The sequence below is a fragment of the Drosophila montana genome, unplaced genomic scaffold, assembly GCF_035044405.1.
Source record: "Drosophila montana isolate Dmon_TW-CO22-7 unplaced genomic scaffold, ASM3504440v1 contig_3529_1, whole genome shotgun sequence".
Taxonomy (NCBI): domain Eukaryota; kingdom Metazoa; phylum Arthropoda; class Insecta; order Diptera; family Drosophilidae; genus Drosophila; species Drosophila montana.
This window is the reverse complement of record NW_026998408.1, coordinates 7,308-21,618: the sequence shown is the minus strand read 5'-3', so window position 1 is coordinate 21,618 and position 14,311 is coordinate 7,308. Positions and strand designations below refer to the sequence as shown.

At 41.1% G+C, this 14,311-nt stretch overlaps 1 protein-coding gene across 13 annotated transcripts in view; it reads left to right on the top strand.

Moving 5' to 3' along the window:
* The window catches only part of Trpm (transient receptor potential cation channel, subfamily M), a 41,961-nt gene extending 28,015 nt beyond the window's left edge, over positions 1-13,946 (top strand). For 10 of the 13 annotated variants that reach the window (XM_064692189.1, XM_064692185.1, XM_064692186.1 and 7 more), the window contains 15 exons: positions 186-242; positions 1,341-1,493; positions 2,411-2,568; positions 2,817-3,007; positions 3,071-3,216; positions 6,695-6,794; positions 6,860-6,981; positions 7,142-7,265; positions 7,540-7,772; positions 8,788-9,066; positions 9,142-9,526; positions 9,713-9,910; positions 11,319-11,456; positions 11,705-11,862; positions 11,927-13,946. In XM_064692189.1, coding sequence (XP_064548259.1) covers positions 186-242; positions 1,341-1,493; positions 2,411-2,568; positions 2,817-3,007; positions 3,071-3,216; positions 6,695-6,794; positions 6,860-6,981; positions 7,142-7,265; positions 7,540-7,772; positions 8,788-9,066; positions 9,142-9,526; positions 9,713-9,910; positions 11,319-11,456; positions 11,705-11,862; positions 11,927-13,015 — 3,531 coding nt within the window. In that variant the 3' untranslated portion in view covers positions 13,016-13,946. Of the gene's footprint in view, positions 1-185; positions 243-1,340; positions 1,494-2,410; positions 2,569-2,816; positions 3,008-3,070; positions 3,217-6,694; positions 6,795-6,859; positions 6,982-7,141; positions 7,302-7,539; positions 7,773-8,787; positions 9,067-9,141; positions 9,527-9,712; positions 9,911-11,318; positions 11,457-11,704; positions 11,863-11,926 lie in introns of those variants that run through there. The other 3 variants (XM_064692191.1, XM_064692182.1, XM_064692192.1) reach the window with 2 other exon arrangements.
* Positions 13,947-14,311: the final 365 nt, after the last annotated feature.

Sequence of the window (14,311 nt, the reverse complement as noted above, 5' to 3'; positions counted from 1 at the left end):
ACACAAATATCTTTGAAATTTTAAATTTTCCATTACATCTGCTCGTACAACTTGTAGCATTTACTGCATTTAATAGAAAGCAAATCGTAAATCGTAAATTGTTATCTTTTATAAATAAATATAAATATATATACATATATACATATATGCGAAACGTGTGCCCCTTCCCCTTCAACCCGTTGCAGGCTCTATTGGCGGATACTTATTCGGTGCGCGATACAAAAGTACACGAAAATGGCAAAGTGAGTAAATTCACAACTACCCACGAATACACCCACACTCACACACAGACACTCAGTTATATTCATTCATTTCATTTGTGGAACCTTTTTAATTGAATGCGCTCAAAATATATATTTATATATTTATTCCCACAAAAAACTTACTTTTCGTATACATTTTTACTTGTGTGACCAACATGTACTACGTCTAGCACATAATTGAATATGTACTTAAATTAAGATGAATTATAACAGTTATTCAATATATACATATATATACATAATAGAACACATTGTATGACATGCGCCGTTACGCATACGTCCCGTAGTCCAAACGTCAAAAAATCCCTGGTAACCTGAGCAAGTGCTGTCCCAAAGCATTCGACTAACAACATGCGATTAACTGAAACATTAACTTTAATTATAATTTTTGTTTGATTTTTAGTTAAATCACATTCACCTGCATTCAATTTGTTTTACCTGCTCAGCAACAAGTACTCGTTCGAATTTTACAGGTTAATCTCACAGCTGGAGCGGAAGAAGCACCCTCCAAAGTTAGTCTTGAATACCCCTACTTTAACCAGTAGTCAATTTAACTTACCTTTAACTTTCCTTTCGATCAATCACATCAAGTCAATTCGATTTGCTTACGTATAGTATATATCATTTGCATCAAAGTAGTTGATTAATTAAGAGAACTTTTAGTGCATGTTCCTTACGCTGGCTTACAATTAATTGGCGCGTAAATAAATTAGAAATCAAACACTGCACACGCAATTTTAATTAGTTAGTTAACTCAATTTTACTAAACATACATATATATATTATACCATATCCTATGTAGATAGTTTCACGCGCGCCAAACTCTGCGTATACGCAATATCGTTGCATATACGCCGTGTGCACATGTACATATACATATGTTACATACATACATGCATATTTTATCTGTCACGCAATTTTCTATTCTCTAATGTTGATAATTGAATTCAACTCAATTTGAAACTAACTTCACATGCATTCCACTCGCTGCGCCCTGAACTCGGCGACAAGCTAAAGTTTATATATATATTCGCTTTTTTTTCTGTATAACTTTGATGGCATTTTTTCGGGTCACAGGTCTCGCTGACAGACTCGGATCCATCGCAGTTTCGCGAGTTCTTTCACCTGTCCGAATTCAGCAACGAGATTAAACAGCATCAGCCGCTGCGCCTGAAGAAGAAGTTCTACGAATTTTATACGGCGCCCATTACCAAATTCTGGGCCGATTCGGTAAGTAAAGACTTTTTCTTCTTTTTTAATTATTAGCTTACCGGAAATTAGCAGCTAGTGCTTAATTTCCGCTCACGCTCTCGCAATTGACAGCCCTCTAATGCTAACTTATGTGGATAAGTGTATTTCTCATTTAATACCCTGTACCTGAAAAAAAGATGTAGAAAGAGTATGTTGAGGGTGTACAAAAGTATGTAACATATCTTTTCTATCAGGCTAGACATGTCTGTCTGACATTAATAAGGCGACATTCTCAGAGAATTAAGAATTGGAGTATTTGAAAATAAAAGTTATTAATTACAGCTTCCGCAATATTTGGCTGCTTGCATCACCTAGTCGAGCATTGTTTGCTTTTCTTCCATTTTTATACCCTGAACCCATTAAAAATTGTTAAAAAGGGTATAATGTATTTGTGCAAATGTATGTAACAGGCAGAAGCAAGCATCTCCGACCCCATAAAGTATATATACTCTTGATCAGCATCAACAGACGAGTCGATCAAGCCATGTACGTCCGTCCGTCCGTCCGTCCGTCTGTCCGTCCGTCTGTCTGTCCGTCTGTATGAACGCAAGGATCTCAGAAACTATAAGAGCTAGAGACTTGAAATTTTAGCTGTAGGTCCTCCTAGTCCCCGCGCAGATCGAGGTTGTTTCTGATATCCGATAACTTGCCCCGTTTCCAAGTAATCGATAAAAATCGATATCGGAATCCTATTTTTTGAGCAATTTCGGCAAATAATAAGAGCCGAAATGTAGCTTCTAGAAAAGTATATACTATATATCAAGTATCTTTCATTTTATACCTATCGCCTGTTGGAAGAAGAGAGAGTATCCCCTAGTCGGGAGCTAGCCCGACTAGAACCTCTTACTTGTTAATGTAATTATATTTGGTATATTTATATTTGTTATTTCCTTCAGATTGCGTACATGTTCTTTCTGATAATGTTCTCGTTCACGGTGCTGGTGAAAATGGGTCCCATGCCCCGCTGGCAGGAATGGTATTCGATAGCCTACATAACGACATTGGGCTTTGAGAAGGTGCGCGAAATCATATCCTCCGAGCCGGTGGCCATTACGTAAGTAGTTCACAAATTGAATTCAACTCGAGTCTGTGCTTAATTGCATTTAATTTAATGATTATAAATGAGTGCCACATTGGCGCATACTTTATGCCTCTGTGCATTTTGATTACTTGCCTTCTGCCTGTCGGATATCCTCCTGTGTGCTCCTTCAGAGTTTATTCACACTTGATTTACGGCCTTTCGATTTCTGTTGGAGCGCCCTTCATTAATGCGATTCTGTTGCGGTCTTCTCTCCATGCCAGGCACAAATTCTCGGTGTGGGCATGGAACATGTGGAATCCCTGCGATGGCGCTGCCATAATACTCTTTCTTATCGGCCTCTCCTTTCGCTTTCGCCCCAATACCATGGACATTGGGCGGGTCATCTACTGCGTGGACAGCATCTACTGGTATCTGCGCATATTGAACATTCTCGGCGTCAACAAGTACCTCGGTAAGTTGTCATCCCCCTATCCATATACATATAGATCTATATATATAAGTCTATATGCTACAGGTCCGTTGGTCACCATGATGGGCAAAATGGTTAAGAATATGATATATTTCGTGGTGCTCTTGGCTGTGGTCCTCATGAGTTTCGGCGTCAGTCGCCAGGCCATACTCTATCCCAACAACGAGCCCACCTGGCGGCTAATCAGAGAGGTAAGCACAGCTAGCAAATATATATAACACACATTTGTTACTGTGTACGTGTGTGTGTGTGCGTGTGTGACTAATTAATGCCGGTGAAAAAAATTCAAGTACCCTTGCAGAATATATTATATGAGCAATATATCTGTGAACCGATAAAAGATAATATATATTCTTGATCAACATTTTGCATTCGTCTGTTTTAATTCCAACAAGTAGATCAACCTAAAAGTTTTCTTGACCAAACTTGACATAGATTTTTCTATTAATTCCTGTCTATGAATTTCTATGCCAAAACTAGACGAATCGTCTGACTATATCATATTGTTCCTATAGCTCCTTATTTTTATGAAAAAAAAACAACATTTTGTATTCAATTTTTTTGTCCGACCAAACCAAGTTACAAGTTTTACTATACCGTCTAAATTTTGGCTAAAACCTAAGAATAAAGGTGAATTATATCGTATTTTAGATCGGTTTCTCTCAGTGTACACCTGTCCGCGGTCTGCAAGGGTATCATAAGTCTCGGCAGGCCGAAAGAAACTTGTACTTTTACGTTGATTAAAAACATGTACTATATGCAATTTTACAGTCGTGTAAATAATAATTCTGTAGCTCAAACAAAAAAAGCTGCTCATTTCTTGTGCTGATTAATTGTGCCTGTGTGTGTGTGTGTGTGTGTGTGTGTGCGCGCGCGTGTGTGTGTGTGTCTTTAACAAATATTAACATTTATGTACGTATATATATGGACAATTCCCATTGCAGCGCTTGAATTGTGTATTTTTGAAAGAAACGGAGTACATGCATTTACTTTCATAAAAAAGAAGCAAGCAAAACGTTTTTTAAAACTCATTTAACTTGTAGCTAAATACTCGCATTTAATTAGTATTCGAAGCGAGCTATATATAGTTATATATTTTAGTTATACAATTTTTGGTTTTCTACTAAGTAGTTCTCATGCTCATTTACGTGAAAGATACTCGATACTCGCTACTCGCTACTCGATACTCCGATACTCAATTGACTAACTGCTATTTTCTCCATTGTGTCTTGTATTGTATTTTTCCATCTTTTGTTCTTTGGCGCGACATTCGAACTCGAAAAAAAACAACGCACTTTTCTTTATTCACCTACTCACTATTCACCGACTCACTATTCACCGACTCACTATTCACCGACTCACTATTCACTATTCACTTGTAAACCATTCACACCATTTCGATTCGCATTCGCATTGATTTTGTACTTGCCAATGACATGGCCAGGTTATCGCCGGCTCAATCGTAGCGCCCGGATTTCAAGGGGCTCTCGGCCATAAAAGTCGTTCCCACAATACGCGTCTCTCGGGCTTCGGATCCAACGCATTCGCTGCACACTATCGCAACCAAGCAACATCAGCATCAGCAGCAGCAGCGGCAGCAGCAGCGGCAGCAGCGGCAGCGGCAGCAACAACAACAACAACAACAACAAGTACTACAACGATGCCGCCCACTGTGACACATAATCCCGAACTGCTGCCCAGTTTTTTGAGCGGAAATCTCACAAATGTACAACAACAAAATTGGTTTGCTATTTAGAAAAGAAAAGAAAAGAAAAACATGTGTGTAGCATTGATCCTAGCTGACGTCCCTGCTGTGTGTGTGTGACATATATATGATATGATATATGGCAAGCTGTCTATATATAGTTGTCGTTGTTGTTGTTGTGCCTCAAACATTTTCGTTTATTGTGCAAATCAATTATCAATTTCTTGCTTATATTTCCTTATATATCGATGTTGTTGCAAGTAACTCCCCGATAAAACCCCAATTGACTCTCTTTGATCTCTCTCTCTCTCTCACTCTCTCTCTCCTGTCTACTCTCTTACTGCCAACGCGTTGGTTTTCTTGGCTCTCCAAAGAGAGAGTCTTATATCGTTTCCTGCTCGCAGACTACGTTGTCTTTATCCCTTCTCTATTCTTTTATATCATATGCTCATTTAATTTATAGTACTTTATTAATTAATTATAGTGCATGTTTGGCAATTATTCTATAGCTAAACTCAAGTACTTGCATCTGAGAAGTAAATGTGTGTACTCAGTTTCCAGTTGTTTGGCAAATATGCTCGCATATTTATTAATCATTTCTCTCATTAAGTTTCGATTCCATTTCGAGATCTTTTCGTAATACTTATTAATTAATATTAATACCAAGATATATATTAATTTTTGCATGCGAATTACTTTCGCTGTTTACACAATCTCACAAACGCCGCGCTCTCCCCTCCCCCCTCCCCCTCAGTCAAGCAAGCCGAGAAGCCAGCAGCCAGCAACCAGGCTGCTGTAATAATACTTTTGTGATACACTGTAAACACTTTTCGCAGCAATTTGCATGCAATATGCAAATGTTGAACGCACTCAAAGTGCATTTGGCTTAAATATTGTCCTGACGCAGCTTAAATGCGTTTTTATTCCGCTGAAAATGTGCCTGGGTCTAGGCCAAAGGAATTTTTAATAGTTTAATCTGCATTCAAATCGATGGAAATCGTTTGGCACAAGATCAAGATACAGACACAGGTGGGAGAAGGAAGATAAATATATAAATCCATTAAATGGAAATCGATTGAAATAAGGTAAAGAAAGTGCGGTGGATAGAGAACATAAATCATTTGGATAGGAATAATATATATATAAAGACAAAGATAGAAAAGGAATTTAGGATAGGAATAAGAAATAAAAAGAGAAAGATAGAAAAGGAATTAAGGAAAGGAATAAGAAATGTAAAGACAAAGATAGAAAAGGAATTTGGGATAGGAATAATAAATATAGAGACAAAGAAAGAAAAGGAATTTAGGATAGGAATAAGAAATATAAAGACAAAGACAGACAAGGAACTTCAGATAAATCCTGTTTAAGATTTTAATAGGAATCAGTATCTTCCCATTGAGATACATTTTCCTTACTTTGCCTTATTAATGAAAATTCGAATCTCTGCTGCGAAAATAGATTGAAGGCTGTGTAATTTAAATTTCAATTAATTGACGGGCGGGCATCTGTGTATTTTGTAAATACCAAACTGTCTACGCTTAATTAGTTGAAATCTATCACAAATGCCCCCCCTCTCTCCCCTCCCCCCCTCTCTCTCCCCTCATTAACCCGGCAAATGCTAATGAAATGGCGGCCAGGCATTTAATGAACTCAACTAACTACAGTAGCATGCTGGCAGAACTAAAACAAAATGCTCAGTCAACAAACACACACAAACAGAAACACACACACCAACACACACACACACACTTACATATACATATATATTAACCCATAGCAACTATCTGTGTCGATGTGTAAAACTTGCATTAGTGTTGACCCCGTCGGGGAGAGATGTCGGTTTAAGCCCGAAATTGAATTAAGCTTAACCATTTTTTTGTTGCTGCCCAGCAGCTGGCTGCGTTTCTTGTGCTCTTGATTTTTTTAATTACAAAAGTTTTGTTTGTCAATCAATTGTTGCACAGGTCACCTATCAGCCGTACTTCATGCTGTACGGCGAGGTCTTTGCCGACGACATCGATCCGCCCTGCGGCGAGGATCCGCGTCAGCCCGCCTGCGTTACAGGTGAGTACGCCTTCCCATATACTATATATGTAAACTGTATTTGTAAAGTTAATGGAATTTTGCAGGGCATTGGGTGACGCCTATAACGATGTCCATGTACCTGTTGATTGCCAACATACTGTTAATCAATCTGCTCATTGCCGTTTTCAATAATATATTCAATGAGGTCAATTCGGTTTCGCACCAGGTGAGTTCATTGATTGTGTTACCTGATTAATTGTGCAAAGAACTCAACTGATTAGTTTGAAGACTTTAAGCCAGCTTGACTTTAGACTTTGGATTGAAATACCTGAAGCATGCTTTTAATATTGATATTAATATTCATTTTTATTTGTATTTCGCTGCAGGTCTGGATGTTCCAGCGCTTCACAGTCGTCATGGAGTACCAGCAGAAGCCGGTGCTGCCGCCGCCTTTCATCGCCTTCTGCCATTTCTATTCGCTGCTCAAGTATTGCGTGCGCAAAGCGAAAGGTGAGCCCGGCATGAGCAAGTTTAGCTTTGTTCCCTGTGAGTCTAACAACCAGAGCGTGCGCTCCCTTGTCGACCCCTCGAACGAGAATAATGTACAAATCTCTATATCTCTTTTCTGCTGCCGCATCGCTGCATCTCGTCGTCGTCCAATTGTGTCCAATTGTGATTTCAATATATATTTGCGTATTGTTCACATCTGTTGTGTATTCTTCTGCTTATAATTCTGTTTGGCATTCGGATTAATTGAATTGTTTGCCTCTTTTTTTGTCAATAGGATTGGAGGTGCAGCGGGACAATGGCCTCAAGCTGTTTCTCGAAAAGGACGATCTGGAGCGGCTGTACGACTTCGAGGAGGAGTGCGTCGAGGGCTTCTTCCATGAACAGGAAATCATATTGAATCAGTCGACCGACGAGCGCGTCAAGAACACAACGGAGCGCGTCGAGACCATGTCACAGAAAATCGAGGACATCAATCAAAAGGAGAACATACAAACAGCCACCGTGCAGGTGTGTACACCCACACACACACACACTCAATGCTAGTCCACTTTTTAGTTTTTTGTTATGCAAATGCACAATTTTCTTTTTGGCACATTGATTTGGGTTTTATGCGCAGTGGCAGCAGGAGCGGCAGCAACTGCAGCTCAAATTGAAAATGTCCATAAATGTCGAGTAATACGAGGGTTGCCTTTTTAAATTGTCGGCCCAATTAAAATGTCTTTTTGTTTTTATACCCTGAACCCATTAAAAATGGGTAAAAAGGCAGAAGGAAGCATCTCTGAACTCAAAAAGTATAAATATTCTTGATCAGCATCAATAGCCGAGGTAGGTAGCTGTAGGTCCTCCTTTCCCCGTTTCCAAGTAATCGATAAAAATCGATATCGAAATCTTGTTTTTCGAGCAATTTTGGAAAATAATAAGAGCTAGAGTCACCAAACTGGACATGTAGCTTCTAGAATAGTATATATATATATCAAGTACCTTTCATTTTATACCTATATATTATAGCTATAAATTAAGTAAAAAACCTATTTATGCTGCCCACCAATATAAGCCACAGTTAAATGCAATTGACCTTTTGAGAATATACAAATATTCTATAGCACAATAAGATCTACTGTTGAAAATTTTATCAAGATCGGTTAAGAAACACAGAAGTTATTAAAGAAATCGTGATTTGGCTGGATCGCGTAGCTGCATTTGATGTTGGTTCAGGAACTCCCGACTAGAACCTCATACTTGTTCTAAAATGTTCTCCACACGACAGCTGGATATATTTATTTCTAGCCAACTTTAGCACCTTTGATCCTCATGAATACAAATGATGATAACTTCCATGTGTAATCCTCTCCTCATCGAAAAATCCTATTGCATAGAAATGGTCGATTAGATCTATTAAATCACAACAAATAGAAGGGCAACCCTCGCAGTTGCTCATTTGTATGCTGCTTGGAAATGTGGCTTAAAGTTGTTTGGTTTTTATTGCAATTGTGAGACATTGTTGTCATTCTGTATGTTGCAGAACATTGAATTCCGTTTGCGCAAAATGGAGGAATCATCGGAGCAAATACTGTCGCACCTGGGCGTCATACATCGCTTCATGTCCGCACATACCGCTGGCAACGAGGAGCTGCGCGGCTCCGTCATGAACATTCCGGGTGAAATGCATCGCATGCGCACCATCTCCATGTCCGACAATGAGGCTGGCAGCGCCAGCGGAGGCGGAGGCGGCGGAGGAGGAGGCGGTGGTCCAGGAGGAGGCGTGGGTCTGGGACCGACGCTTACTTTAAATTCGCTGCAGGTGCGTTGCGGCTGAATGAGTGTGTTTTATTTTCAACCTTTAACCTGTTGTTGGTTCTTTCTTTTCCCACCAAAGGTGAACAATCGACGTCGCTTCAATCGTTCGCTGACCGAGGTGCGACCGGACGCGTACATCTTGGATGAGGGCACACACTTTGAGGTGGTGCCGCTGCCCGAGGAACCGGACGAGGTGGTCAAGTCCCGTGAGGCTCTCAACGAGCAGGTGGTGCGCAAGGCATCGATGCAATCGGAGCCCGACTCCGATCTATATTTGCCATTGTCTCAGCGCCCGTCCACCTGTGAGACGGTCAAACGGACGCCGTATGTGACGGTGCGCCAGGATACGGGCGCCAGCACCGAGAGCAAGGACACCCTAACCCCGATGGGCACCATGGATGACGATCAGACCCTTGTCGGCGGCGACAATTCCGATGATGCCGCCCCGGACATGAACTTTGAGGGTAATCCGAATTGCCTTAAGCAAACGCCTGGCAACTAATCCACTTCCGCTTACGCTTCCAACGTTACGTTAATTTTTCACTACTGTTTCTTCTGTTTTGAGTTCTGTTTGTGTTTCTGTTCCGCCAGCCTAAGTGTGTTTTATATAACTAGAAAACCAATATTCTTCCCGCCTTCTTCGCATACAGCTGCCAGGCATCGGGCGCTGCGCCAGCGCACCGTCTCGCTCTGTCGCCGCAACTCGGAGACGTATTCGTTGACCGCCGCGGACATCAATCGCTCGCACATCAGCCTCAATCAGCTGACGACGCTCTCACGCCGCCAGCTCAGTCTCACCCAGTCCGAGCCGGACAGCGACAAGGACGTGCCCCCAGTGCCACAGACGGGTAAGTTTCCTCTGTGCCGTGCCGCAAACGTAGACAATAAGCGTTTAGAGTATAGTGCAGCAGCTGCAAGTAAATGCGCTTCAAAATTCTGCTAACCAAACCCAAATCATGGCAACCCCTAACCCCAAACCTAACTAAACCGTAACCTTAATCCGACCAAACCAAGCTACCAAATTGGCCACATATTTAGCCCTAACCAGACCATATAATAATATTGTTGTTGTCGTTGTTGTTGTTGTTGTTGTTGATGTCGTACTACATATACAGTGAAAGCTCTTTAGCGCGAACTGACAGTTTCTCTTTATCAATAGTTGTCCGATTTCCATAAGGATTTGGGCATATCTTCGCATATAATTCCTAAATTGGGATGAAATATTTTATGACAAACAAACAAGTTGTTTTGCTTTCCATCGATACTTCCGTATGATATAGTGATGATATATAAACGAGAAAGAAGGGCTATCTTCGCACGCCGAAGATATAATACCCTTGCAGATCCAACCTTTTCATAAAGCTTATAATGCTTTCCCCCTATCTCGTCTAAGAAGCACACGGAAAATAGTATGGTGTAGATTTATTGAAAAAAAAAGAATATTTTCCGAACAGCAACTTGATTTTCGACCGATCGTTTCTATGGCAGCTATATGATAAAGTGGTCCGATGTAAATAAGATTTAACATAAATATAGGGAACATAGTGAAACTTATAAATGCCGAGTTTGGTGAAGATATCCTGATGAACAAAAAAGTTTTTCATACAAGAACCTACTTTACGACCGATCGTTCCTATGGCAGCTATATGATAAAGTTGTTCGATGTAAATAAGATTTTACTTAAATAGAGGGAACATAGTGAAACTTATAAATAACGAGTTTGGTTAAGATATCCTGGTAAACAAAAAAGTTTTTCATACAAGAACCTACTTTACGACCGATCGTTCCTATGGCAGCTAAACGATAAAGTGGTCCGATGTAAATAAGATTTTACATATATATAGGGAACATAGTGAAACTTATAAATGCCGAGTTTGGTTAAGATATCCCGATAAACAAAAAAGTTTTTCATACAAGAACCTACTTTACGACCGATCGTTCCTATGGCAGTTAACGATATAGTCCGACTCTGCCAGGGTATAAAAACGGATATATAAAAAGTTTCATTGGAATAGAGAAGAAAGACGCATGGCATATCGGCTGATTTATAGTATATATAACCTGTCCATATATGTCCCTTTCAAATAAACTGCAACTTTCGCATGTAAACTGTCCGTTTAGTAGAGCTTTCACTGTACTCGTCTCTAGTTTACTCTCGCCACACACACACATTCTCTTTCTTTCTCTCTCTCTCTCCCTCTCTCTGTCTGTCTAATTTGATCTCTGACGCATTCTCAACCTAACCTCGAACTTTAGGTAAATCAGTTTTGCATGCGAAACCGTCGAGAAATATATTGCTGAAACTGCACAGTGAATATACATCGATAACGGACGAACTGGAGAACGTCTGCCATTTGATTGCCTCGCCGACCGTCTCGCTGCAGAGCAACAAAGGTAAGTTGGCGTTGCTCCCATTCCCAGCCACCCCCATCCAACCGTATCTATCAAATTTAAATCGGAATCGGAAACTGAGACTCCAAATTGTAATCTGTGTTTAGCTAACCGGGCGTATGCGTAATATTCATTTGCCTTCTGCTTGCCGCCAAACCAAACCCAACCAAACCCAACCAAACCTGCGCCTGCCTTCATTCTTTATACTTTTGACTGCTGCCAATTAATTTGTATGATTCGAATATTCACAGCCTCCTTGGATCGGCCCAAGACGGAAATGTCGCGCGCCGAAGCCGCTGCGCTGCAGGAGAAGAAGCATCTGAAGGAATGCGAAGAGAATGATTATAGAATACTCGAGGGTCTCTTCGAGGCACGCGGCTCCATCGATGCCAGCGTCCAGGCCTATGAGGTAAGCCCTAAACCCTCTCTCTATCTATCATAAGATAAGCTCTTATATCTGTGATCCTCCCCAGATTGGCGTCTCTGTGGACTATAGCCATCGGTATCCGCTGCGCCGGGAGACGGCCATTGAGCTGTCGCCCTCTAAGCCCGCCGCCGAGGGCGGACCAATTGGCGGAGCCACAAACGGCGACAGCAGCGATACCAGCGGCGCGGGCAGCAGTCATCATGCGGCGATTAGCGGCTTTCAGCTGAAGCACGAGCGGCCCTGGCAGCGCAATTCGTCCATGGAGCAGCAGGCCTACCAGTCGCCGCTGGTGCCGACGCGGGCCACCAGCGATTTCCTGAATGCGCCCTACGACAGCAGCGGGCGGCTGTTTAAGAAGTCCAGCGAGAGCTTGCAGAAGAACTCCAGCACGGACACAGACTACTCGGCGCATCCGTATCGCTTCATCAAGCAGAGCTCGAATGAGACAAACACCTCGCTAACCGGCTCCTACAACGTGGACACGCCCTCGTTGACGGCGGAGCCATCCCTCGATGCCGGCGATTCGCACTCGGCGACGGGCATCAGCATGAGCGTTGGCCCTGCTGGCGGCGCTGCGACGGCGCGTTACCAGCCAAAGCGCACCGCGTCCGTTGGCGCTGCCGATGGCAGACGCTTGCGCGACGACAGCTCCAGTTCCCTGGACCTGAGCGCGGCGCCAGTAATGACGCAGGCAGCGCCAGCAGTGCCAACGCGTTCCATGCAGCTGAAGAAACAGTTTAGCATGGACCAGGGCAAGCCGCTAGCGCCGCCGATCAGCGCCGAGACAGCGGAGGCAGCGATCGGTGCCGGAATCTCGACAGCTGCAGTCGCCGGCGTTGCGTTGCCCGTGCAGGTTGGCGCCAAACTGATTTCAACGCTGAAGCCGCCGTACACCAGCAGGCTGGGCATGAATGTGCTCAAGGAGAGCAGCTCCAGCACAGAGGAGTCGCGCGACGGCGAGCCCAACTCCACGACCTCCTCCTCCGCCAAGAGCAGCAATGTGGGGCTGTCCATTCCACAGATCAGCACTCACCTGGTGCAAGACGAGATTGCCAAGCTGTCCTCGAACATCAAGAGCAGCCAAACCAGTACCGAATCGGAAAAGGATCCGCCGTATAACGAAACCATGTGTTAACCACCTATGTAAATATATAGACATATATACATATATATACATGTTATATGTGTGTGTGTGTATGTATGTGTACCCGTTACTAAATGTATCTGTATCTGCATCTGTATCTGTATCTGTAAGTGTTAGTGTATCTGTTAGATGTACGAGTAAGTGAATCCACCTTGTGCTCAAAAGCGTTGGTAGTCAACGAAAAAACAATTACAATATTGCGGATTATTCCATACAAATATATATATATATATCCGATTCATGTCAAAAGATAGAGCGCATATCAAGTATATAAATATATATTTACGTTTGCCCTGGTGGAATGCAACGCAAATTAAATTTTTGACAATACATAGCACACAGATTCCTCTGTATTTTTATAAAATGTATTTATTTACAAGTTGTCCGTTTTTATTGTTGTTAATTAATATACAAAACAAAACGAAAAAAAACAAAGAACAGCAAAGAGAAACATTGACACAAATAACAAATCAAAATTCATATTATATACATGTATATCTGTTTTTACCACTCTTCAGCATACATAAATGTCGTATACTCTATCTAACTGTTATCAAGTATAACCAAATGTTTACAATGTCTAGTTATAGTTACCGAAACATATGAAATGTCACTTGCAATTTCACATATCCTACAACAAACTACAAACTTATCAAAGAAGCAAACACTAGAACTCAAAACAAAATCTATATATAGTTATAAAACTTAAAGCAAAACTTATTGTACTTACGCATTGCCTATATAAGTATCTGTACTGTTATGTATGTAAACGCGTTGATTACCCAACTAATTGATATACATTATCTGTTTGTATCTGTATGTGTGCTAATACTAAGTTAGTTAGTCCATTTTACTTATTTATATGTGTGTGTGTCCGCAACTGTATGCATGTTTAGCTAATTAGTCTAGTTGAAAACAATTTGTATATACATACTACATAGAAAGATATTTTTTCAAAAACAAAACCAACCCAACCAAATCTTGTTAACCTTCTGCTTCGTGTTAAATGCGTTGTTTATTATTAGTTGGTAATATTATTGCATTTTATTAGTGTTAAAAAAAATGAAAACAATGTACTTATTGATTTTAAGAAAATAAATTTAATTATGTATCCATACATCCAACCATTCGAAAATCGAAACTTTTTTGATGATTTTTATTGAATATCTCGGGTAAATGCTGTCCGATTATGAAATGTTAAACCTTTTTGAATTCGTAGGGATCCCTACTATCAATCTGCATTCAAACATTTTAAAAATCGATGGGTTAAAAAAAGTGGTTGACCAA